Source organism: Phodopus roborovskii, unplaced genomic scaffold (genome assembly GCF_943737965.1).
Source record: "Phodopus roborovskii unplaced genomic scaffold, PHOROB, whole genome shotgun sequence".
Classification (NCBI taxonomy): Eukaryota; Metazoa; Chordata; class Mammalia; order Rodentia; family Cricetidae; genus Phodopus; species Phodopus roborovskii.
Genome location: NW_026126548.1, coordinates 736,564 through 764,508, shown reverse-complemented (window position 1 = coordinate 764,508; position 27,945 = coordinate 736,564). Strand labels below are relative to the sequence as shown.

Genomic DNA, 27,945 nt, shown 5'->3' with positions numbered 1-27,945 from the left:
ATTCTGATATTCACAAGGGCAAGTAACAAGAAACTCACAAGGACTGACACCTGACATTTTTCACACTTGGATGTCAGGGGCTCCTGTGTTTTCAGATAAGAAAATTACACATATGAACAAAAAAACATATGAACACAATTGCATACAAACACATAAATACCACATGTATTTAAAATATTGTAAAATGCATGTCGATTGACAAGAAGATAAGTGGGGTTTAAATATTTTTACTATTTTCAGATCCTCAGGAAAGGTTAAAACTTCTAGTTAACGTTAGGTTTTGATAAGCCAGAATGCATGCTTGAGCAATCCCCAGGGGAAACAAAAAAGGAATAATAATAACATGGAACTAGAAATCTGACTGAGGGGAAAACAGAATCATAGAAAATACTTTGTCAATTTACAGAGGAGAAGAATGAGGAGGAGGAGGAGGAGAAAAGGGAATTGAAATGTGTAAGAAATGTAGAAGGCAATAGTAGAATAGTTGTTTTGCGTTTTACATGTATTAATAAGTATAGCAACTAGAAATGGACTAAAAGTTGCTTCTAAAAAAAAAAACCCAAAAATTGAATAGGTGGAAGGTTCAGCAATCAATAATGCTCTCTAAGAAAGTTGATAACACAAGTTCAATTTATGGAACCCATGTAAAGGTGGAATGGAAAAACTGACCTCATAATCATACTGCTCATATCATATACATAAATAATAATGATAATTTTTAAAAAATCAGGTAATTAAAGAACATGAATATGCTGTTTCAAATAACATAATTTAACTGTAAGTGTATGGATATTAAAGAAAAAGAGTTGGAAAATATACTATACAAATATTAACCAGAAAAAGTTTAGCTTTGCAATTTTAATATTAGATAAAATTGACTTTAAGCTAAAACTCATTAAGGAGTAAATTAGGTATATTTCTAACAACAAAAGTTTTAGGGAAATGTAGAAATGCTAAATTTAAAAGCATTTAATCATAAAAGATAAATGTAAAACTAACAAAGTACTATTATGGTAAGATTTTAGCACATTTCCCCCAGGAACTGAGAGAATCAACATACATTACTCAGAAATGAAGACACAATAAAAATAACATGTCAAAGGTATTTGAAAAAATGCACACCACTGTATGGAACTATATGGAACACACATAGCTTTTTATGTACTGAGGCACTTAAAAGAAAATTGCCCCGCAATATAGAGATTATGTTTCCCAATGGGTGTGACTCAGTGGCAGAGCATTAACTGTACATTACGTTCTTCAGTAGAGATGAAGCAGAAGCAAACAAAAGGACAATGGCAACATATATAAAACTAGAACAGCTCTGGTTTGGGAAGAGGAGGCAGGCATTTCTAACCAGCTTGTGTCTTAGAGAAGGTATTAAAAGTGAAATTGAAGAATACTGCAAGCTAAATTACATCCTAAATTGTGGGAACAGATAGCCTACCTCTGTACTTCATCAGTCTTGATGTTTTCACTGTTCTCAAGCCTTAAAACTCACAGCTGGCTCACAGAGGACTTTGGCATCTTGAGAAGCTATCTAGAGGAAAGAGGAAACTATCTCTACTATACCATTTTTAAAAGGCAGAAAAAAAATGAGAAGAAATTCAAGGATGTCAGAGTTTAACATTCAAGAGCAGATGTTACATAGACTGTGGGATACTTCCTTCTGACCCACAGTCCGAACACTGTGGATGTGAAAGTTCAGGCACTTGGAGGAGTGTAAAGGTGATGTGGGGCAAGAGAAAATGCTGTTCAATAAAGCAGCCCTGTGTCTAAAGGTTTCTGCAAACCAGTGTACCAAATGGTCTTTGAACTTTTAAATAAACCTTGGGTCTTTTATGTCCTTGATGGGTGTGGTAAGTTTTCCAGTAAGATTATTCTGAGATCTTAAATCCTGAAATAATGGCTTCTTTGATGAGTTGTTGGGTATTGTTTTCAAAAGTGTCCATTTCCGTGCTCTTATCTCATTTCCATGAAAAACTTGTCAGGGTCTCAAGTGCCTGTTTCTTCTCCCCCTTTTTAATTTTTCTGCAAACTTCTCCTTTCTTCTCCTGGATTGGATCAAAGGGGAGTTTGAAAATGGACTCATCTTTCTGGGTAAGAGGGCAGGGTTGTCCCCAGAGGAACAGGGAGTCTTTGGTTGTTTAAGGCACTGTGGTGCACTTGAGAAGTTCCTTGTTTGCAGGACTTTATAGCAGCAGAATACATGCTTGGCAATGCAAAGTGGAAGAAACCTTATGGGAGACACACACTGTACAGTGTTGCTCAGCTGGTGAAGTACAAAGACAGATGGGGTTGGGGCAGGCACACAGTTAAAGGTAGGTGCTCAATAATCCAGGCTTCAAGGGAATCACGTTTTTTGGCTCCCTTACATTATTATCATGGTTGCTATATGTGGCATGTGTATGGAGTTCATCATAATCCAGAAACATGGAAAGAAAATGGAACATTAGAGCAATTCATATTGTTAATTTTAAAATTACCTTAGGATTATTTTCCCCTAGGAATGTAATGTTTTATTTATGGAAACCTTTAAATGAAAGCTGTTGGCTTCAGGCACACATGGGATTAATTCTGATGATAGTGAGGCTTCTAGAAATGTAAATAGATGTCCCCTATCAGTAGCTGTTAATCACTTATCTATTTGTTTTCTGAAATAGAGGAATCAAGCTATTCTCTCCCTGCTAGTACTAAATTCTTTCATTTGAAATGACATTCTTATTATAAATATAACAAACATGCTTATGTATAACATTATACCTTGGTCAAAGGCACTACAGCTCTATCTAAACAGTTTTAGAATTGCAGGACAACTTCTTCCTATGTGGCTCCTTGTCTGAAATATGATTGATATGGAAGAGTAAGAGAGACCATGGTTATTCTTTTCCTTTGTGTGTGTGTATGTGTGGCATGTGTATGTTGTATATATAGGTGTGTAATCCATGTATGTAGGTGTTCTCACCCATGTGTGTGCCAATAGAGGCCAGAAGTCAATGTTTTATGTTCTCTCTCCACCTTATTTTTTGAGACATGCTCTCTCACTGAACCTGGAGCTCCCCTTTTCAGCTAGTGTGGCTGGCCAATGAGCCCCAGGGATCTGTTCCCCATCCACAAAGGGTTGGGACACAGACATGTGCTGCTGCTCCTGACTTTTGTCTGAGTGCTTAGGATCCAAATGCAGATGCTCACACTTGTGTAGCAAGCACTCTCCTCATTGTGTTATCTCCCCGGACCATGGTCACAAGTTTTATAATAACATAGGCTTCAACTCTAAACAGAATTACAGTTTTATTTTGTGTCCTAGGAAATTTATTTAACCTTCCCAAGTCTTGCTGCCATATCTATCAAGTAGAGATCGTATCAATTTCATAATGTTACTGTGGCGATTAGTTGAAATAATACAGTAAAAATAGTACTGGGTCATAGTAAATGCTCAATAAATTGCTTAGTATGAAAAGGCTAAAAGTTGACAGCGGATCAAGTTAATATTTCTGTTTTATACAGATTGAAGAAAGTAAGAATATTGCAACTATTGTGACTTCTAACATAATTTTCATATTAATTTGCATATAATTAGACACCATGTTTTCATTTCTTTGCTTATTCATGTTTTAACATATTTGCAGCCTGATCAAGAGGGTCACCAACCACTGTGTGATCTTCCCTCTTTTTGGCATTTCCAGATGAATGGGTATAAGACCAGGTAAAACTGTGAAGCAGCCGTTTGGCCACAGCACAGGGAGGTTTCTGTGAGAGCCATTTTCAGGTTTTGAGATGTTTACAGGTAATGGACTAAGATCATGTCACACTAAGAGGCACTTTTTTGAAAGTTAATTTTCATTTTCTTTTGGACACCAAACATTGTGAGAAGAATCATATAATTCATGTATGTAGTCTCTTGTTCCCATATTAAAGGTGCAGGTAAGAAACTGACATCTTGTCCTGTCATCTTTGATTGGCTCAGCATTTCTTATGTTTAATATTTAGTTTTGTATCACCTTTGAGACCATTGCTCTTCTTGGACAGTTGTTTGTAGTCGCTTTTATTCTATCCTGGAGCATGTCACCTGCCATCTTCTTTCCTAGTGAGGCTGTGGCCGCCAACCTCTCAGGGATCCCAAAACCTGGATCTGGCTATATACTCAGATGATAATAAAGTTTAAACAGTTCTGCACAATTGCTCCAAACCTTCACTGAGACATTATAGGTGCTTCCATATACAAAATGGCCTCTCTTGGGCTCCTGCTTACCAGTGAGTGCATCTTATACAACTCTCCATATCACCCATGCTAGTGCCCTGTGTAACACATTCTTGTCACTTCTTGCCTCTGTCAGTGGAACCTTCCTACAGCCCTTTACTTCACCAGGAGAGATTCCCCTTCAGGGTCAGTTCGTGTCAGCTTTCTTTATGCTTCATTTCCAAAATTCCTTTTTACCAACATGGTGTCGCATTGTCCAACTGGCCTTTGGACAGTTGTAGCCAAAACCCTCCTTGCTAAGAAAGATTAGCAGCAATTGTGAACTACCTTGGTGAGGCTCCTGCTGGCTATTCTCCACCTCATTTTTTAATTAAAGTCACAGTAAGGATGAAGGGGCACTTGGTTCATGGTGGCTTGTTTGGCTCAAGCCTCTATACAAGTTCTATTCTGACCAATCAACTCTGCCATTGTCCTTTGGTAACTACAGATTTATAACTCAAGATACAAAATCAGTGGCCAGAGTCATTTTACAGCCCCAACAAATTGAGACTAGCAACTAAGCTCTCCATTGGATTTGATGTACATATTCTAATGTTTTTATAGTATAAAGAAACAAAGCACTTAAGATAAACAATGCTTAATGCTTCCATTATAATTTACGGTGTACTTGTCTCTATGATAAAAGATTTCTTTTTGCATAACTAGAGAATGTTGTGCCAAGTAATTTGTTTGTATGGACTTTCTTTCTGGCCTCTGCAACCCCCAAATTTCAGCTTTGTTTTCAAACCAGTGTTTCCATCAGTTTTAGTACAAGCTCTAAAACAGAGCAGACTTCAAATAGTAAAAGCTCTTTCAAGAACTACAGCTGGGCTCTGAGTGGGGAAAACTAGCTGTGGTGGAAGTGACTTGCCCATCACCAAGGAATCCATCAAGCTGGCTTGACCTCTGTTGCTGTTCCTCCTCACCTCTTCGGCAGTGTCTAATGAAAAATTAGACGTACAAACAGACTTGTGCTGTTTTGGGAATGAAATCTGTACCTAGTATGATGATAAATAGAAAATAAGACCAGTTCTAAATTCTAAATTATGTGATTTTGTTAGGAAATTATAATTCAGAAATTAATGTAAAAGTTAACACTATGTTTGGGTATTTAAACCATCTATGAGCCAAGGTGATACAGTGCACCTCTCAGCTTAAACCAAGGACACTGATTATGTCATGTTTGTCCATCTTAGGCTGACACCCAAACTGATACCATGGCATGTGGAGATCTGCATGATTTGACTCCTGTCTATTCACACCCTATACACTGAGGTCACACCAAACAACAAACATTTCTCACTAGGTCTGGAAAACTTCTTTCTCTTTTCCCATGTCTCTGCAATCACATTCCTACAACTTTCTAAGATCAAGGCCTGGTATCACTTTCCCCAGGAAGTCCCTAAAATGAGACTTAGTAGTTGTAATGCCATACTAAATTAGTCTGCTCCCATGTGAGAGCTTTGTGGACAGGCCTCATAAACTCTTATATTTGTTTTCTCAGTATCTACTGTGCTTTGGTTATGCTTAAGTCAGGCTTCGTGAATAATCTTGTGTTTTGAAGGCATGTTTAGCGATCTATCAATGAGATACTTTATCTGTGGTTGGTGGCATTTTCCAAACTGTGACAAAGCAAGGTTAAATTCATCTCTCTCATTTCATTCCCAAATCCAATATGAAACCTAAAAGTAACCCAGACAACTAACAGAACAATGCAGAAGTCTCCTCCCCACAGAGGGAAAGCACAATCAGCACACACCATCAGTCACTGTAACCTTTGTAAACTATTTGTTTGCTAGTCTTCTGAGAACAACTTAGTGAAATAGAATCTAAATTCAGCTAGAGTTTCTTTAGCCTATTCCACAAACTATATATTCTTATGAGCTCAAATTTATGTTTTATTAACTTAGTAGTTCAGCCCTGGCCCTACTTCTGAACTATTTTTTTTTCCTGTACAATTTTAAAATTATTATTGCTAATAAAAACAATAACAGGAAGATGTACTTCCAGTAGATACCATGAGAGTCCATTGCTTTCCTCTTTGTTAAGGAAATTTCTCTTCATCCATTCTTGTCTGAGGAGGGATGAGGGCACAGATATTTGTCTTTTGTTATAATTCTGTATACTCATAAAAATCTTAAATTTGAGCTAGCCTTGAGTTCATTGCCTTTTGAAAAGGCACACCTTAATGTTATGGCTCTGATACCCTATGCTTAGAATTTGTAGGCGGAGACTTGCTGCATACTCCTGTAGATAGACTTTAAATCTTTAGTATAGTATAATATAGTATAGTATGGTATAGTATAGTATGTTAAAAGCTGGTTGCTCAAAAGATCATTTAAAGGTTAGTTACCTCTTGATTATTTCATGAAGCATGAAAATAGGTAACATACCATTCCTGGATGTGTAACTGATATTTGCCTTTATAGCTATGAGTAAATATATTGCTACTAATAAATATATTGCTGTTGACCTACCTTGCAGTTAACTTGTTTGAAACCACTGGATCAGGAGAAGCACCCAGAGGCAAAATAGCAAGTGGCACTTACTAGAAACAATTTTAAGCCAGTTATTATGATCCATATCGTTCCTTCTCCTAGCACGTCACCGTACATACCGCTTTTGAATGACACATGATTCCCTCTGGAGACACTCACTAGCCTATCAATCATAGGGACACATTTTCAACCCCACAGTGAAAATTAGGACAATTTAACATACCTAATCATTTATGTAGACTTTTATTCTATATTATATAGTTTCCAGAGGTGATATTGATCAAAAATTTTCTTATGACTATAGCAAGTCTAAATGGCTTAACCAAGAATTCAGGGTCTTATCTAAACTGTCACCTAGGGACTTTTCTAGTCTTGTTTCCTGCTGTGCTCACAGAGGTTGCATTTCTCTTATTGCAAATAGTAGCACCAGGACTCACACTATGTGGCCTCTAGTGGGTGCTCCCAGCAAAGCCTGCCTGGCTCCCCCTTCCTCCCATCCCCCCAAGTTTGTTTAATCCAGATCATCCTTCATGACAACTATTGTCTAAAATATCCTAACAGGCCTCCTGAGGACCTCAGGGCTCTGAACCTACCATCTGCCACCGACTACCTGGAAATGACAGTCTCAGCAAGGTTTATTTACTTGTTGAAGTGAATCATTTGGAATATTTCATGCTTAAAAATTTGACCAGGAGGTGGTGGTACATGCCTTTAATCCCAGCACTTGGGAGGCAGAGTCAGGAGGATCTCTGTAAGTTTGAGGCCAGCCTAGTCTACAGACTTCCAGGACAGCCAGGACTGTTACACAGGAAAAGCCTGCCTTGAAAAACTAAAACAAAAATAATAAATAAATAAAACAGAATTTCCTGCTTTTCCAATTAAATTGGAAAGTCTTTACAAGGAAGGCAGTGTACCCAGGTACCTATCCCTAAACAGAACAGATATACTGTACCCCCTCCTCCTAAAGTTCTGGGCTCATTGCAGAAGATGGGGTGCAAAGAGTATGAGCCACAAACAATGGATGATTATAAGAAAACATTGTCTTCTGGACACAGCAGGCAGCTGCACATATGAACTCACAGCAATTGTGACAGCATGCACAAGACCTGTGCAAGCTCAAGGCAGACCAAATCCCAGCTGGAGGGGAGCTGGGCACTAAGTTCTGGCCGCATTAGAGGAGCTACTGACAATTATTAGCTGCTGTGGGATGGGCAGGTCTCTCTAACAATATAGCCCCTGGTAAGACAACCACACTCCAGAGCAATGCTGCACACCTGCAACTGTTTGGACAGCACAGACTGTCTTGATTTTTTTAAAGACAAAATTATGTGGATAGGAGAGGGAGGAATAGATCTGGGAAGTGCTTGGGGTGTTGAATATGATAAAAACATATTGTACAAAGTTCTCAAAAACTAATAAAAGTATTTTTTTAATTTAGGTCCTTGAAATTTAAATTATTCTTTAATGTATACAATGCAAAGGAAAACAAAAGTCAGGAAAGGCCTGGAACTTGCTCTTTGGGTTCTTTAACTCCCCAGTTAAGCCTGCCTGTGGGGGATTTAAGAGAAGCATGAAGTTATGGTGATGTGAAAGTACCATGCCCCCTCCACTTTCTTTTCCTTTATTTTAACCCTAGGGAGAGAATGAGATCTCATTCTCTGGAGAGTAGCCTCTCCTGAAATGTACAAAGTGTCTTTCAATGGTTAAATGCACTGTGAAGTGGAAACAAGTCTACATAAACCTTACAGTGTTCTTAAGTTCTGGAGGGAAAGTTCTTGCTGTGTTTTATAATTTTTTTTTTCCTTCTAAAACTTTGAAAAGATCAACTCTGCTTACGTTTAGTTTTCACTCTTTCTGTCGTTTTTTTCTCCCCCAAAAGAAACCTACATGGCCACTTCTTCAAATTTGTTCCAGATGGTTTTAGGCATAGCATGATTGATTATCCACTCAGTTGTGAACTGTGTGGTTAAACTGTGTTTCATGGTTAGTGGCAGAGAAGGATAATCCTTCACCTGTCATCTCAGACTTAGTGATGGAGAAAGAAGAACATAGGGAGGCTGATCATGTCAAGAGGATGTATTGGCAAGTAGATAGCAGAATGTGAGGAAACCTCAGGAGCATAGTGCTCCCTCCTCCTCTAGGCCTCCTGGTAAAGGGAACCAGAACCAACTGAGATCATCAGGCCACTGAGAGCAGAGCCAGCTCACCCTGCCTTAGCCTCCTGGGGATGCTGCAGGCTAGAGGCCAGAGGCTGGCCTGCACCTGGCTTCCAGGCCCCAACAGTCCATTTAGCAGGTCCATAGATGCTTTTATTATTAACATCACAGAGACTTAGAGAACTCTGGAAAATCATCTGCACTACACTAAGTGTAGGAAAGACATACTGTGCTCTATCAGAACTGCATTACATATTGAAGAAAGAAATTTTAAAACATCTATCTTCATCTCTAAGAGAAAATCAGCTTCCTCTGGATTTTGTTATTATTGTTAATATAGCTGGATTAGTCTCTTCTTTTTCTTTTTATCTAGTTAATTCACAGGCTGTCTCCAGACTGTTGTGCTAGGAGATACATGGTGGCTAGTGGTACCCTCTTCACATCATCACCTGATTTTGGAAGTCTTTCTACATACTGTTCATTCTTGATTTCTACCTTTGTTGCCTTTTCTGGTTTCAGTCATGCATCTTTTCTCTCTCTCTTTTTAAATTATTTATTTTTTTATTATTTTACATGTCGATCTCAGTTCCCTCTCCCTCCCTCCCTCTTTCCCTTCCCTCCCTCCCTCCCTTCCTCTTACCCTCTTTGCCCCCTCACATGCACCCTGACCACCCTCCCATCCCATCCCCCCACCCCAATTCCACATGTAGGGCAATGCCATCTAGGTGGAGTTTGATAAATAAGCTACCATCCTGTCTCTTATCAAGACACTTATTCCTCAGAACTCCAAGAAAGTTCATGTAGAGTTTTGCTGTTTCTGAATTTTTAACTTATACATCTATTGCAATCTTAGGCTATGTTTGGGGCCATGTCTCCTAGCAATATTTTATGACAAAAGAAAACACGAACATATTTAAATATGAAGATGATGATTCTAGGTGTAGGGTATAATCTGTGAGAAGAATTTGGAACAGAGATTTCAATGGGAGAAGAACAATTATCTATGATTCTCAAAAACAAACAACAGAAAAATCACACAACTACCACAATGTCGACAGGAAGTAAGAACAGTATATATTTGTATTTATTTTATATAATAGGCACCAAGTATCACTCATCTCTAAAACTAAAGGTGACTATTGTACTTTATCACTAAGTTTTTATTTCATGGGCATTGTTTACATGTACAGTGGAGTGAAAATTTTAAAATCCAAGGAGATGGAATTTTTTAAGGAAAGATTTGGAGGAGTGGAAGCCCAAGTCAGTTAAGGCAAAAAAAAAAAAAAAAAGTAACTTAGGCAAAGGAGCAGACAGAAATAAACAGGCTCTTCGATTGAAGAGGACCTCACCCATATACTATCCTCAGGATGTATGTCTAAATGATGCATGCTGAGGGAATTCATCTTTCTTTCAATTAGTATTTCTTTTATGAAACCACTTAAAAGTCTAGATTTAACTATAAGTTTGGCCAGCATGAGTTCTGGAGTTTTAATAAGAATGTTGTGGGCACCTCTGACCTGCCTCCCAGTGATGCCAGTTTCCTGGTATTCTTCCATGAGTATGGCTAGGTCCACTGACTTATTTTGAAGGAATAAATTGACTGCCATTTTTTTGATTAGATTACAAAGGACCGTGACTTTAGCTTAATCCCCCTTCTCCCTTGCTCCCTCCTTTATGTCCTTCAGTGAAAGAAATTGCATGTCAGTGGACACTCTATGAAGAGATAGAATGTAGAAGGTATGCAGAAGGAGTTGTAATGGAAGAACTCATGAGGGGTTTAGCCTAGAGATGGCTGCTGCCTTGTGAAAAGCTCATCACACTTGCATCCATGACCCAGAGAAGCCATGTGATAATCAATGTTTGTTGAGGTAATTTTATGTATTGCAATGGTTAACTCAAATATAGATTACAATGAAGCTAAGAAAGATAAAACTGTTTGTGTTGTGAACCTGGTTTGAGTGCAGAGACAGAAAGAAATCCAAAATGTAAGGCTCTGTAGACTTTAAGTGACTGATCCTTACCGAAAGGCATTCTTATCCCCAGTGAAGGTGAGATATTTCAACTCAGAATCAAGAAAAGAGCAGAAGGCTAGTCATACTTAATGTTGGTTCTTCCACATTATAAAGAAGTTTCTGTTAACACATGCAAACAGTTATTTACCGTGCACCAAAATTAAAACAATTGCTTTCCAAGCCACCACAGTAGTTATCCACCCTGCGGCCTGGGGATAGAAAGCTGTGATTCAGAAAGATTTTCTTTCTGAATCACTGATAATCACAGGATGCTCCTGCTTTCTTCTCAGGGAAGATTTTAACTTGCCCTGCATGTTTTTTTTTCCTGATAAAAATACCATCTAAGGCAAAGAAGAACCCCTGTCAATAGAAACAGTTTACAATGTCAGCTACTTAAGAGGCAGAGTGTTATCACTGTACCACTAGATGAAGCTTCTGTTGCTCTCTGTACTGTTGACAGTATATCTGCATATGGAAGTTCAGGTTAGGAGCTACGAAAGGTCCTTCAAGACATGAACTGGGTTAAAAGATCATCATATCTCTTTGGGGAGGACCAGGATGGAAATCTTCATGCTTTGCTTAGTTTTGTGGACTTTCTAGCACTCTTTGCTGCTGGAGGCTATTTTCTGGAATCCTCCTGAGCATGCAAGCATGCAAGCATTCTGCCAGAGAGGAAAATTCTCTTCATTAATAAGCAATGGAAATATCTGTGTGGCACAGTTGTTGTTGTTACATGTTAACTCATAATGAAGCAAAGGAGAAAATCACCACATGCAATTCTGATTATTTCCATATTAGACTGACTTCTGCAGGTGATTGACCTGGAAGAAGCAATGGACATATCAGCTTCATGGCAGGAAGCCCATGGCCAGCTATGGGAGACATGCTTTTCATTCGAAATCAAAATGTATATTGTCTGGTGTCAGGCTGGCTGTAGAGTCAGAATCTTTATTTTAATAGGGTATTTGGGTAATTTGTAAATTCATTATAGTCTGAGAGTCTTTGGTTCTGAATGCATAACAAACAGGAAACAAAAGTTATTATACTGAATTTTGGATATATATTTCTTTATATTTTAAAGTAATTTTTAATAAAAATTCACAACGTAGGTATCTGAGTCACACATCAGTGAAACTCAAGAAGTCTCACGACTGGCTTTACCATCTCATTCAAAAACTTTGGGATAATTATTTTACCCAAGTCATACATTCTCAACAACTGCTCTTTGCTAGGGGTAATGACTGTAGTTAAGAAGTGTAGTGGTTAATTTTATATGTCAGTTTGATTGGACCAAGATAACTGGTAAAATATTATTTCTGGTGTATGTTCTTGAGGGTGTTTCCAAAAGACAGAGCCTTTGAGTTGGTAGACTTAATTGGGCACATGGCCCTCACCAATGTGGGTAGAAGTAATATAATGCAGGCCCCAAAAACAAAAGTGCAGAGGACAGACAAATCACCCCCTGCTTCTTGGCCAGAAATATTACAGTGTTCTAGGCATCAGAGCTCCTTGTCTCAGACCTTTGATCTCTGTGGCTTATATTAGTAGATCCCACCTTCTCAGGCCTTCAGACTCATCAGTTTACAGCACTGCCATTCATGGCTGTTGACTGTGTCCCATAACCCTTCTTGGCCTTTATAGTCATCTGACAGTTCCCATAAGTCTCTGTCTTTCTGCTCGGCCAGCTCTGTTCTGGACAGCCCCAACTCAGTATCTAACACACAGAGAAGAAACACATTGCTTCTAGCTGCATTTTCTTTCTGATGAAAAATAGCTTTGACACAATGGTGATATGCTGTCTGTTGAGACAATTAAAAAAAAAAAAACTGGATTCTGTTATTTTATTGCAAAGGAAACTCCAAGTCAAGATTTGCACTAAGGAAGAGGAAGGCTCCTTGCTTATAGTAACTTTTACCCATATTTTCACAACTGTTTCTCAATTTTTGTTTTAGCTTTGAAAAAAAAGTTCAAATTTCATTCACATTCTCCTTCTTCTTGATTTGTCTTTTATTTTCCATAATTCACTATAAACTGTACCTGGGCACTATAAATCTGAGAGAAGAAACTATAGTTTCCTAAGGGTAATACATGACTAAAGTTATTTTTTACTAGATTCACAATTTTGTATATCTGTATATACAAGCAGATTTTCCAATAATTCTTCAAAGCCATGTATTAAAATTCTATTACTGTTTGTAGCTAGGTCTGACAATGACAACCAAGTAGTCCAAGTTTTCTAACAGAGGTACACTCCTGGTAGTCTTTTTGAGAAATTAATCACACATGATAGCCTGGGTTATGGGAAATGACTACTTTGCTATGCTTATGCAATATGTTTTCATGTTTTAACTGAAAATTCAATGAGAAAGTTTTTCAGTTTATTTAGAATTGAGTTCTAATTTACAAAAATTTTCTATTTAACTATATTTTTTGAATAAACTATTCACCAAATAATTTGTCTTTCCCTTTTTCTTTTCTTTTCTTTCTTTTTTTTTTTTTTCAGGACTATCATTAGCATCTTAAATTGCACCACAATTAAATTTCCAGTTTAAATTTAGCTTCTCTTTATCATTATCTTTTTATCTCCCTTCCCCCATCACCAAATCTGAGGACGAGGGTGGAAAGTGGGGGTAGGGAAACTCAAAACAAAGTTATCTGGATTCTTCACCATTCTGGCTTCTTCCCTGGATTAGGACTATTATGATTCAACAGATCATGAACTATTTTAACAAAAAGGTCCTACAGTTTTTACTGTGAAGTTAGATTCATCATGAATGACTGGAATTTTCTACCTTGCTTGATGAATGAGGCTTCATTCTGAACTTCCTTCTGACTATGTAATTTACTCAAGTCTGAGGAATGTAAGGGTTTGGAGAGTTAACATTAGTCCCAGTTAAGATACTGTTTTCTAGTCTACTTCATAGTTTCTCAAACATTTTCTTTTTGCTAAAAGTTTCCCAGACTAACAAAGAAACAATCCCAAATGCTTCAGAAGTGTGGGGTGATAAAGGACAGGGGCTGTGCCTTATCAGGTTCATTTCTGTTTTGTTGACCCTTCTAGGTAAACTGTTAGAGAAAATTCTTTGTTGAACAAATAGTGCTGTAGCTGTCCAAGGTGTCCTGTTGTGTTGTGGAGGTGGTGTTCAGGTTATTCTTAAGCCTTGTCTTTGATCAGTGTGATCCAGGTGCTTTCCTATTGCAAATAATGCTGAATGCATGTACTGTTCATGCATGTACATGTACAGATATGTGCTGTAGTAGGTGTCTGTATGTGGACACTCCTGTAAATACAAATTGCTGGAATATGCTGGCTCCAAGAAAGAGGGACATCAGTCCCACGCAGACGAGTTTCTTAATCATCATTCAACAACTTCTTCTGAAGTATTCTACCATTACGAAGTTCTCAGGAATAAATATGAAAAAGGATAGGAGAAAGAGAAGGGGAGGAGAGGAAAGTATCTGTGACTAGGAAGATTGAGTCAAGGTAGGATTAGAAGACAGAAGAGAGAGAAAGAGAGAGAGAGAGAGAGAGAGAGAGAGAGAGAGAGAATGAACATAAAAGAGGGAGCCGTTATTTGTTTGAAGAGAAAACTGAACCTAAAGAAAGGTCTAGAGACCTACAAGACTGACTCAAACTAACAATTTGAGCAACCATGGAAAGGCTACCATAAATGCCCTTCCCGGATAGTGAGATCAACAACTAACTTATCCACCATAATGGAGCCCTCATCTAGTACCTGTTGGAAACAGAAGCAAACACCCATAACTAAACAGTGAGTCAAACTAGAATCCAGATGCAGAGAGGGAGGCCAAGACCAGGTTGTAGAAACACATAGAGACAGCTGACCTGAACTAATGAGGCCCCCCCCCAGAATGATAGCTAGGAATCCAGCATGGGACTGACTCATACCCCTGAATATGGGTCTCAGCTAGAAGGACTGAGCAGTCTAAGGGACCTCAGACAGTGGAACCAGGATGTATTCCTGGTGCACAAAAGGACCTTGCAGACACATCCCCCATGGAGGGATACTCCCTTAACCTAGAGACAGGAGAGAAAAGTCCTAGTCCCTACTTCAAATGACTTGACAGGTTTACATGACCCCACCTAGATGACATAACCCTACATGTGGAATGGGGGTGGGGGGATGGGATGGGAGGTGGTCAGGGTGCATGTGGGGGGGAGAGGATAAGAGGGAGGGAGGGAGGAAGTTGAGGGAGGGAGAGGAAACTGGGATCGACATGTAAAAAAAATCTGTTTGCATTTCATCTTTCAAGAACTCTCTACTTAATTCTCTGTTATAAAAAGAGATATTTTTTCAATAAACTATAATCAGGCAAAAAAGAAAAAGGATAGGAACCCATTTATGCAACAATATCTCTTTAGGTCTCAAATTATGGAAAATGATGACATCTAATCACATCAAATAGAAGTTCTTCCTGAATCCAGGTTGTAAAGGGCTGATTTCCAGTGAGGACACTGAATAGATTACCAGAGGATTCTGTTTCATGCCTCCCCTTCAGTGAGCAGGGTTAGAACACTAACAGCACACTCAGCTGCAGAGTGAACGTTTACTTCACTATAGCCCTCTGAGCCTTTTTAGACTTAACTATATAAAGCACAAAGGCAGGTGCAACTTCTGCCATGATTTTTCTGTTTTCCCACTGGTCTGTTTCCACTGCTGCACCAGCCCCAAATAACACACAGAGAGATGCTGTATAAGATACAATTCTATTGCCCAGTTGCTAGTTTCTTTCCTACTCCGCCTTGATACCAAAAGTGATCTTCCTTAACTCATCGCTTGGCTGTGTGACTTTTCTGGGTTCTAAAAGCAGAAGACAATCTCTGGCCCAAAAGGTACAAAGACATCATATCTCACAAGGATATCATATCCCACAAGAACGTATCCCACAGAGGCAGGTGGCTGCATCCCTCCTCCTTTCTCTAACCATCATCCTTCATTAAGAATTTTCAAAGTCTTCAGAATATCAGAAAACTCCTATGAATATCTGTGAGACCACAAAATCTCACATATGTGGAATCTGAAAAATCCAAACTTAGAAAAGAAAGAATGTGGTTGTCAGAGGTTGGGGGAAGGAAACAGAAAGGTGAGCAAATGCTAATGAAAGGTAAGATCTGTTCCACAAGTTGAAAGTATGGTTAATAATTTATTGCATATTTCAAAATGTATAAGAAGTAGATCTTAACTATTTATACCATAAAATGTATGTGAAGAAATGGATACATTACTTAGCTTGATTTGATCACTTCATAATGAACATACTTATCAAAAATCACACTGTGCCCTCAAAACATATAGATTTACTACTTGCCAATTAAAATACAAAAACACAGGGACTGGAGAGATGCTCAGTGGCTAGATCCCTGGCTGTTCTTCCAGAGGACATGAGTTCAGTTCCCAGCACCAACATGGCAGCTCACAACCATCTTTAACTCTAATTCCAGGGAATTCATTGTCCTCTTCTGGCCTCCAAGGGCACCAGGCATGCATGTGGTACACAGACATACATGCAGGCAAAACACTCATGCACATAAAAAATAAATGAATAAAATAAACATATGAAAACACAGCTGGGGATATACCTTAGCTGTAGCACATTTATCTAACATATGCAAGACCCTGGGCTTTATCTTTAGTTCTACACGTTTTGTAAATGAAAACATTAAATAAGGGTGTAGAGAGATGATTAAGTGAATAAAGGCATTTGCTTCCAAGACTGACAGCCTGAGTTCAATCCCCAAGACACACTTGGGAGAAGAGAACCGGTTCTAGGAAGTTGCTTTTGACTACCACACATGCCATGGTACACTTACACCCTCATATTAAGTAAATAAATAAAATATTAAATAAAATTCCAGCTTTATGATTATTTTATTTCAAATATCATGAATATTAAATTCTACAATCCAAGTTTTCATTACCAGATTTCTGAGGAAGGCTGTATCTGATACAGACTGGAAGTCACTACATAAAAGGCTTGGCCGAAGATAATTTCGATATTTCCAATTTTCTTTTCCCTAGGACTAAGAACACCCTATTTAGTAACTAGCATTTACTAAAACATAACAATTCAGGATTGCAAAGAATAGGTTTTATGGGTCCTTCTTTCCAGTAGAAAAGTCACTAGAATAGAGTATCTGAGATTCCCTTCATTAAAAATGGGATGGTCTTTTTAAACAGCTTGTGCACTTCAGGTCTGGACAGGTGCCTTGTTCAATAATACTCAAAGGCTTGTCTTTCAGAAAAGTTGAGGTCTTAGATCCTGTGATTAAAAACTGTTCATTTATAGAAAGAAAGCATTTTAGTGCTCTTCTGATATTAAATAAAATGGCCCAGGAAGGTGTTTATCAGAGTTCCAAGCACTTTTTTGGGGAGAGCTACTGGGACGCAGCCAGGACGACAGGCTCTTTCTGATCTGGTTTCTCTGTACATTGTTACCATTCCTATCAGAAGCAACTGCGGGAAGACTGGCAGAGAGGCCTTTCTGAGTCAGGAGGGGCCTGGACACAATGTTTCTTTTCTCACTACTCTGCTTGACTATAGGATGGTCACAGATAGTAACTTCTAAGTCAATGCAATTTTACCCCAACATTCTCTCTTAAATGCTCCACTCCAAGGAAGAACTTTTGTCTTTGACCGTGCGTTTTGGAATATGTTTTTAGTCTGAGTATGTGTTTTAGCCAATTGTTAGACTTTCCGTGTCACAAACTAGTTTTATTTTGACTTTTAACGTGATGTTCCATGCATTATTTGGCTAAAATGTTGCCTGTTTAAATGCAATTTGCCAAATCAGCAATCAGTTATGCTGAGTTCTCTCAGAATTATACTATTATCATGCTTTTTCTCGTTTGACTCTATCAAAATGCTATCCTCCCTTCTCCAATAGAAGGTGGTTCTCAGAAATGACTGCATTTGTTGAGCACTAGTTGAATAGTTTCATGTTATAATTGAGCCATCTCATTGAAATGCTGCCTCCTTAGCCTGGATTACCATGAATGTACAAGTATTTGAAGAGTAGGTACAATTTTAGAATTTAAGTGAACTCTCTCACACGTTTACTTAGTACCCAATTGAGCAACATTGAACCACTGTCTTTTTTGTCCTTTTACTCAGACTAAGCATTCCATGGACATTGCAAATAACTTGGTACTTAGCCTTTCTTTCATCTATTTTTTCACGTGCTTTTGCTGAATGTTTACATATCAATTAGGGCTGAACTACAAACCTGCAATTGTTTTAACTTCTTGTAATGACAGTGTTTTCTTCTGCCAATGTTTGTATGCAGTTTTGTTCATCAGTTTTGGTTTTGAGTGTACAATTTGCAGTTACCTTCTGGAAAAGGCAGTGTGCTAATGGATTTCAGATGTGGTATGAATAACTTATTTGTACATTCGTGCAAAATCAAACACATTTGGTACAAATTTTGTTTACTCTTTGTTTTCAAAGAATAAAACAATGCCAGTAACTCAACAAGTGCAAAGACACTCCTTACAAGAGGAGACTTAGTAATTTCAGAGAATATCGCTTGGGGTTTTCTATTGGTCAAAGAAATAATGAGCCAGTTCCCTTGTACATTCTTGAAGTTACCCAGGCTTGCAACTCTATTTCAATCTACTGCTTTGCAGAGGGGAATCTGTGTGCAGAGGGAAATTGATTCCACAGATTAAGTGTTAACTAGTCCTAACAAGAGTCTCCTCCTGTGATGGGGAGCACATATTTGATCAAGTTTATACTGAAAAGAAGCTGCCATGTGGTTTTCCAATGCCTGATGGCTCACTGAGTATGAACAGAGTGTGATGGTCACCTGCACAGCCAATCCTAGGACTGTTCCCTATCACTTCGGTAGCTGAAAGATGCCTTGGGGCCAAACCAGAGCAATCTTCCATTCCTTCTGTGACTCAGTGTGAATTGAACCTCAAACCACACATAAGTTTGTGTCATGAGCTCACGAAGGATGCATAGAGAAAACACAGGTGTCACAGAGGGCCACTCACCACAACTAGAACACAGCTACAATTTCATTCTGGCAATGTGAAGATTTCACCTTCTCAGCTTTTACAGAGAGATGTGGGGCTCCCCTGCTTCTTTGAGATTATACATTACCACATCTTTGGTTTAGAGATGCAATTCCATTAGGGGTTTATAGCCTTTGACCATGTGTTGGTGACTGAAGTAGGAAGAGAAGGAAAATACAGAATCATACTATCCTACAGCAACATGTATTTTTATGCTTTCTCTTTATTACTATCCATGGTATTTAGATACTGCCTTATGATTTATATGGCTGATGCAGCTTCCTAAAAGCTAAGATTAAGCTAGGGCTTTCATTATCAAATTTGAACAGGTACCAGAAACACAGGATTATTACTGTGTGGGTGTGGAGCCTGCTTCCAGAGTTTCTGATTCTGTAGGTATGGAGCCCAGAAATCCACGTTTCTAGTAAGTGACAAATGTGCTGGTGTTTCTGGACTAGCGATGAGGCTTTTGAAAGTGCTGGAGTCAGGAGTTCAATAGTACAGCTTCTTCAGTTAGGAGAATGACCATACTGATCTCCTCTATCCTTTTACCCCAGAATTTAGGATTATGAAGAATTTCTTTTTGTCATTTTGAGACAGGGTTTTTCTGTGTATCTCTGGCTGTCCTGGAACTCACTCTGTAGACCAGGCTGGCCTTGAACTCAGAGAGCTGCCTGTCTCTGCCTCCTGAGTGCTGGGATTAAAGGTGTGTGCCATCACTGTCTGGTTATTATGAAGAAATTTTAAGGGCATTCCTTTACATGAATCAGATACATACATATATTCTTCATGTATGCATATTAAAATGACATTGCATTGACTAGAAATTCAATGATCACAGTATTTTGAAAAGTAAATAATAAAATATATTTTTAGGAAGAAGCCAATCATCTCTACTGCAATACATCCATTTTTTTTGAATGTCAGTCAAGTTTTCTCTATACATTTCTGTCCCATCTATTAAGTTGGCTTTAGAGAATTTTCAAATACTCAAAGGTAATTAACAATGAAAAACCATAAGCAGGCTTAAATGCCCATTTTTTTTTTTGCTTGAAATATGTTTTAGGTTAGTATCATAATTTACACAATTATAGTCTTCCTTTTTCAAGATATCTGTTTTCTTATATCAAGCTCTTTCCCGGGCTGTGTAATTATACACAACAAAACCTAGGCATTTTCTCACAAAACTAACTAATGACTTTTCCCTTATAAAGCTGGTACTTAGAAAATTCATTTTTAGTTTTTTTTTTTTTTATTTGTTTGTTTTTGTTTTTTAAGACAGGTTTTCTTTCTGCAGCTTTGGAGCCTGTCCTGGCATTCCCTCTGTAGACCAGGCTGGTCTCAAACTCACAGAGATCTGCCTGCCTCTTCCTCCTGAGTGCTGGGATTAAAGGTGTGAGCCACCACCATTGGTTTAAAAATGTGTGTCGCAAGCTGACTTGAACTTGTGATGTTCCTGCCTCTTCCTCCTTCAGCAAATCCTACTGGCAAGTGGCATCACAACCAGTCAGAAAATTCTATTGGATAGAAAAATTCATTCTGGATTTCAACTAGTGCTATCTAATTCCATTTCTAATCCCATTCCTTTGAGAATTATCACACAGGAACTGTATATGTAACAAAATATGGAAAACTAGAAGTGAGCCATTAATGGATTCTAAGGTATTTCATGTTTATCCAAATTGCTTTTCTAGACAAATTTCTGTTGCCTCTAAGGTAGTTGATATCACATGGACTTCAGATATGTAACCCTGAAATGACCATGTAATTGTGTATCTGTAAGGATAATGCCAGCTGCTTACAACTCTCAATGTGTCTGGTTCCCCTCCTGATTCTCTTTGGTCAAGAATTACTTTAAACAATCAACATGCCACAACTTGATCTTTGGATGATGTATCATATTTCAAACCTTTTGTTTTTACACGAAACTGAAAACTCTGGAAAAACATGGAAAGGAGTAAGCCCTTCTTGTTTTCATTACTCTTTTAAGACATAGGCTGTTGGCTATATGTTTATTTAAAAAAAAATTTAATGGTAGTTCCACTAAAAAATGTGATTGGCATGGTGTATTTGAAAGCTCTGTTTAAGACAGAAACAAAATAGAGACCACAGCACTTGCATAAAAAGTTCTCAGTTTTAGGTTATATGATGATCTATACCTGTTGAAAATATTTGTGGAAAAAAGAAATAATTTTTTTACAACCATGACTCATGTGCAAGCTTTCATTTGTCCTAATTCAGCCGGCCATGATAAATGAGTTTGGCTTACTAGACATACTTATGCAGCATTTAAAAGGGAACAGAGAAGTTTATTAAAACAGAGAGCTCCTTGAACAGCATGGCGACATCAGAGAGCTAGGTCCTTGGAGCACACTGTTGTTGTAAGCAGAGGGCCTCACACTTTCACACTGGTTATAAAATGTTATTTTGTGCTGCTGGCTTGGAGTGAGAGCACCATACATCTGCAGGCAATTAGAAGGAGCTGGGCTGTGTATTTGATTAGCTCACTAATAAACTGGCACAAGTGTGACTCGACTTATATTAGTCAGATCCCTAGACAAATTATTCTGTTGTTATCATATGAAATAATGCTTTTTGTCAACAATTAAGTAAATCCACATTTATGGGCACTTTGCAAAATTGGGAGGTGGGAGGAAATCCAGCTTAAGCCTTAAGTCATTAAAAAAAACTTTTAACCCTAGTTTTCATAGTACAGACCCTCAAGCTCAAATTTTAGAAATTGCTGAATTATTTCAAACAGTTTAGATTAAATACTCTGGTGTGTATATATCAGATAACTATGTATTTATATTTCCCATAAATGAAGTGCCTAATAATTTTAATTTGTAATTAGAAAATCCAGAGAATGAAGAATTATGGTATTTTTAATATGTGAAAAAATCTTTTTACGGTAGTCTTTTGGTATTCTAATTAATTTAATAAACATAAGATAAAATTTCATCCAGTAACCTGAAAAAGTTAAATAACTAGTTAATGATACAAATTCCAATTAGACAGAGAACATGTAACATATCTGTGACAACACTATAAAACTGTACCCTACATATATGGCTAGTGGCTTTATAAAAAAAAAAGCTTTATGTTTTTTATTTATTAAATATGTCTGTCCTTGTGGGTTTTTGAAATGTTTTAAATTGTAATAGATTTATATCTCTTACTTCCTGTCTTTCCTTAACCCCTCTCAGGACCTACCGCCACTCCCAAGTTGATAGCATATTTTCTTTGATTAATATTGTCATATATGTATGTATGTGAATGCACACACATATACAACCTGCTGATTCCTTTTTATTGTTGGTGTGTGAATGATTTGGGGGTTGCCCACTTTTAATTGGATAATAGTCAGGAAGTGGAAGCAATCTAAAACCCTTCAATACATGAGTAGAAAATAAAAATGTGGTACATGAAACACACTGGAATACTATTCACTTATAAAGAAAAATGAAGCCATAAAAATTTCAGTAAGAGGACGACATAGAAAAAATTATACTGAGAAAGGTAACCAGACACAGAAAGATACTCCAATATATTCTCTCTCACCTGTGGTTCCTAACCTCAAATCCTCAGATGTGAAGACATAATCTGGAGTAGACACAGAGTCTATAGTGGTGAGAGTGTGGGAAGGTGCTGGTTTGGATAGGGAAATGGCAGGATATAGGTGATGAGAAGTGAGAAACGGAAAGACAGGGAAGGGATCTCCAACTGGAGAGGAGGGAGGTCAGCAAAGAAGGAGGAGGGAGATGAAGGACAAAGAACACCAAGATTGTTTGATAAAGCCTCAAGGAATCGTGATTTTATATTTACATAAAATTATACAGAATGCATAGAAGTGTGTATGTCTCTCTGTGTGTGTGTGTGTCTGTGTTTGTGTATATCTGTGTGTGTGTGTATGTCTGTGTTTGTGTTTGTGTATGCCTCTGTGTATGTGTATCTCTGTGTTTGTGTATGCCTGTGTGTGTCTGTGTCTTAAGAAAGTTAAACCACTCTGGCTGCAGTGCTTCCACAAGAATCACAGGCCAATAGAAAACCTCGGTACTGGATATGCACAACTTCCTTTTGAATGATTGGTCAGAGTAGTTCAAGTGACCCCCAAAAGATATAGATTATTAATGTAGCCATTGGTTGATTCTCAGGGGTTAAGATTGATCTCTATTGATGAAAACACCACTCACTTAGGGTTCCAGACCCAGATGACTTCTATGGTCTAGGCTCTATGGTTCCAGAAAATAGTATGCAAGCTGCCAAGGGAGGGAAACAATTAAACAATTCTACCCAGATGAAGCACAGTGGTCAGAAAGGTATCCATAAAGGTGCAATATGTGATGCTAACATGTTGGTGGTAAATAATTGCTAAGTGGACTTAAGGCCCATTCAACAGCAAGAAAGTCATGTTATACTGTAAAACTAGACACATTTTCAGAGCTAGTAAAGTCACAGGTATTAGAAAAGAATCAATTGCCATCACTTTGTTAGACCAGACAATTCTTTACTACACTCTAAACCTTATTCTTATACCCACAGATAATGTAGCTACCACCCCTCACCAAAGAAACCCTCTCTTTACAGCAAAAGGAGTCTATTAGAGAAAACCACAACTGCACACAATGCAGAGGTCAATGAATGTGGTGAGCCCAGCCCCTGCAGATACATCTACATCACAAATCCTGTAGCTGTCAGGGGAGAGGCAGTGACATGACTATAGGAGCAGGATTGGAACAACAGCACTATCAATGTGCATGTTAATAAGGGGGGAATTTCAAGGGGTCCTACTCCTAGACATAGAACTACAGGTAATTAGTCTAAACATTTTAAAGCAAAATTCATAGAATTTCATTTTCACTATTCACAAGTTTGTTTCTATTATACTCAATTTGTGTCTTGGATTTATTTTATTCTAAAGCTTCATTCAGTCATAGGCATTGTTCTTCAATTCAGCTAGGAGTGTCAATGATGAACCATGAACTACTTTGATAAATAACACATTCTTTATCTTTCTTTCAAGTATTATTAAAGTATACAATATCTAAAGGGCTAAAAATAACTCAGAATGTAAAAATCTAAACAACTTCATCTGAAATTTTTTATTTCAGAAAAAAAAATGCCATCAAAACTTTCAAGCTAATGTATTTAAATAGCTCAACTAAAAAAAATGGTATATCTGAAAAAAAAAAAACTTAAAGTATTTTTCACCAGTACTCATCCAAATACATATATTCTCATGTAGCCTCATCAGTTTATCTCATTGTCATAATCCTAAATTAGATACTAGAATATCAAGCAGATGCTGAAGCATTCATCATCAATACTGGAATTCTGACTCATGACAGTAACACAAAACAGATGTTCCTTTGAGATCCCCTGAAAGGTGACACCATCATTGCTCTTGATGTGGAGTGACTTAAAATTTGCCCACAAAATATCAAATAATAAAAACCAGAACAGGGCGAATTCCTCACTTAACTTATAAAAGTTAACATTTAAAAGTTCCCATCTCTATAGTGAAGATAGAACAAAGCACTAGAGAAGAAAGAGCATGTTCCACTAATGCTTGATGGCACTAACTCTTGAGGGATTTCTGACCAGGCAGAATGGCAGAGCTCCTAGGCCCTGTCCCTTGCCCAGTGTGCAGGCGATGACAAGCACCTACTCAACCCCTAGCAATGTGCAGTAAGTCTAGAATCTCCAATAATCTGGTCTCAGTAAAAGAATCATCACACCTCTCCAGCAGTACTGAGAGAACTTGGCAAGAAGGAAAGGGCAAACAACCCCTTAGCATAGTCCACTTAGTTGATATCTTACATATCTGCAAAGTCTGCGATTCTTATCATTTTGCTAGTATGAGTCTGCAGCTGTTTCTAGAATACACAGTGATGTGTACTCATGGAAAATAAACAGAAAAGCCCAGGCTGATGGTGTCATGGTGCAATCGACAGAAGTAAAATGTGCAGAAATGAGATCTTTAAAACAAACAGCCTCATGAACGCAGAGTTGCCCTCTGCTGTACAGAGAAGTAGGATCTTTTCTTTCCTCTTGAGCGGGAGAAATAAGTTAGTGTCAACTCCAATGACAAAAACAAAACAAAAACAAACAAACAACAACAAAAACAAAACTTAAGAAACTATGGCATTTCAAATTCCAAGCAAACAACTGGACCCCTCTCTGGACATCAATGATTCTGGCACTCCCCTCCTTGGGCTTAAGCACCAGCTGTGTGCCTAACACCTGTGTGACCTCAAACTTGGCTGCATACTGGAACCACACTGGGGGCTTTAAAAAAATAGTGATGGCTGGAATACATCCTGAGGGAGTGTTATTTAATTGTGCTAGGGTGTGGCTTGGCCACTGAGAAGAAATAAAAGGCTCCTAAATGACTATAAATAGAGCAGCTGTGGTTGGGAACCACTGGTGAATTTTCTTCCTCCTCTGTAAAACAATGATGACATTGACAGCAAGTACCTTTTAGGATTATTGTAATGGTGACATATGCTACTGTAGACATGCTTAGCACCATGTCCTGTGTGGGAGGTCCTTGATCAATGTGAGCTATTACACCCTCACCAAGAGGGGAGGGCGAGAACTTACTTGTCAGTACAAGTCATGCTCACCTTGGCACACATTATGCTCACTCTGCTCGTAGCCTGTTGCACATTGGATCCGGTGGGAAGGGTTGGAAGGGATACGCTGAGGGTCAGCTGGATTCCTCCGGATGACAAAATTATTGCGGCCAGTTTGTACTTCAGGGCCAGCAACTGCTGTAGCGCTGGCCATGAAACCACCACCAGGCACCACACCACTGGTTGCCATGCTACTAGCAGCAACGCTTCCGGTGGAGGCGCCGGACGATGCTTCTGCAGCTGGTGTTTCTTGCTGAGGCTGTTCGTTATTGACAATAATTTGGGCTGTTTTAGGAAGGCAGAGATATCCTCCATAGTGGTTGACACATTTCATTCCACCTTTGCAAGCGTCTGGGACAATGTCACATTCATCAATATCTGTAGTTAGTAATAAAGTAAGTCAGCAATCTTCTCAGAAGAGTATGGTTAGCACACACAGGATAGGAAGAACAACACATGAGATGGAGATAAAGAGCTGTTCTTGGATAGGGTGTCTTAGAAGCAAGCTTACCTTTGCACTGCTGTCTTACAGGGTCCCATTCATATCCATCTGTGCATTGCTGTAAAGAAAACATCAAACATGGATTCGAAAGACAAATAATGACCTCCCTGAGAAGCTACTGTAAAAGGATTATCTGGTGCTTGGCACCCTAGGGAAATGAGATGAGCAGATAGTTCCACATTCTTCCCTATATGACAAGTATGGCTAATGGGCAGCTTAGGAGTCCCTTCTCTTTCCTACCTGGCCTGAGTCTTCAGTGTGTTTGGAATGGTTGCCCATCACCATCTTCTTGGAATTCTTTTTCTCCTTTGAGAAAGATCACCCCAAATTTCTGACTGATCTCCTCCCCCCAGGTTTCCTATTTTGTCCCATCCCAAGCTCTTGCATCTCTCTAAGTCTTCTGAGGGTAGTAGAGCCCAGCCCATTGCTGCTCAGCTCCAGTCCACCAGTCGCTGTTCCTCTCGCCATCCTCAGGGTTATCAAGTTCAAACAGTCAGGCATTCCCAGGACACACCCCATATGGTCAATACAAGGTAACCAAATGCTCTCCCCCCACATCAACAGGGTCACACAGTCTTTTCACTAAACCCAGTACTCCTTCCTCTCCCACAGCCTTGTGGGAACCAGAGGAAGCCTGCCTGCAACTGTATACCACGGACTGCCTGGCCTGGAACATTTCTTCTTCCTCTGAAATGTATCTGAAGGGACTCCCTCTGCTCCATGGGTCTGAGTTCTTCTCAGAGCTGCCGCCATGCTGTCTATGACATTGGGACCTAGTATCTCATCATCTTTCATTAAACCCCAAATATCAGAACATTTGTAACAGTGTTGCGACTCAGAAGGGAGTACTACTGGAACCGATTGTCCTTGCCCACCCCTTCCCTTGCCACTGCTTTTTTTCTTCATCCTGGCACCCTGACCGCTTCTCCGCTCGTGAGGTTTTTGGGTTCATCGGGAACGTTGGCTGTCTGCTGACTTTTTTTTTTCTAAAACCTTCATTCTGGGTAAGATAAAACCCTAAACCAGCTGAGTCTTACCGTTTAGGACATCTGCTGAACCCTCAGAAGGAAGATGGATGCTGGAAACCTCTTAATCGAATTTTTTTTTTTTTTTTATGTCAGAATTCTTCCAGGCAGTACAGTACCGGCAAGTAGTCAGAGGGTCTGCTCCCAGAGTCCTTTTTGACCATAGGAACTGCTTTCTTCTCTGCCAATCATGTAACTCTTTCCCCATGATTTTACCAAAAATCCAACCCCCTCCCCCAAGTCTCTCATTCTCTGACTGGTCACTGGTCGGAAACTGAGTCCTTTCTCTGTGGGAGGTAACAAATGTGCCTGCATTCTGGCCAGATATCCTGCTCTGATCACATGAGAACAGTACCAGCTTTTCCTAAGTTGTCTCCAGAATCTCTTTCTTTGGCCTCTGCTCCACAGACCCACAAGGTAGCTCACTGCTGCTCCCTCCTCCTCTCTGAGAGCAAGCGATCAAGCATCTTAGTAAATTCTCCCTTTTTTCTGCTTTCCACCCTTTGTGTCTGGCCTCCACAGGCTTCATGACTAAGTATGGACGTAAAATTAATGTTCTAGTTTCTCCCTTGTTACAACAATAGTTTTCCTTTTTTTTTTTTCTGTTTTCATGTGCATGTGGTTATGTATGTATGTGTGTAAGTTTGCGCATGTGTAGGTATATTTGTGTGTGCATACATGCTTGGGAGGGCTGAAGCCGATTCCAGGGACGATCGCAATAATTTTTCTACCTTATTCAATGAAGCAGAGTTTCAACCAAGATCAGAGCTCTCTGGTATGGGAAGTCTCACTAGCCAGCTTGCCCTGGGGAGTCCTTGGGCATTTCCTTCCAAGGCTGTAAT

At 38.8% G+C, this 27,945-nt stretch overlaps 1 protein-coding gene across 1 annotated transcript in view; it reads right to left on the bottom strand.

Annotated features, from left to right (window-relative positions):
• Efemp1 (EGF containing fibulin extracellular matrix protein 1) overlaps window positions 1-27,945 on the bottom strand; it is a 58,755-nt gene that overhangs the window by 24,171 nt on the left and 6,639 nt on the right. Inside the window, exons 3-4 of the mRNA XM_051200711.1 lie at window positions 26,088-26,136; window positions 25,568-25,954 (exon numbers count right to left, since the gene is read on the bottom strand). Of these exons, the coding sequence (XP_051056668.1) occupies window positions 25,568-25,954; window positions 26,088-26,136 (436 nt within the window). The remainder of the gene's footprint in view (window positions 1-25,567; window positions 25,955-26,087; window positions 26,137-27,945) is intronic.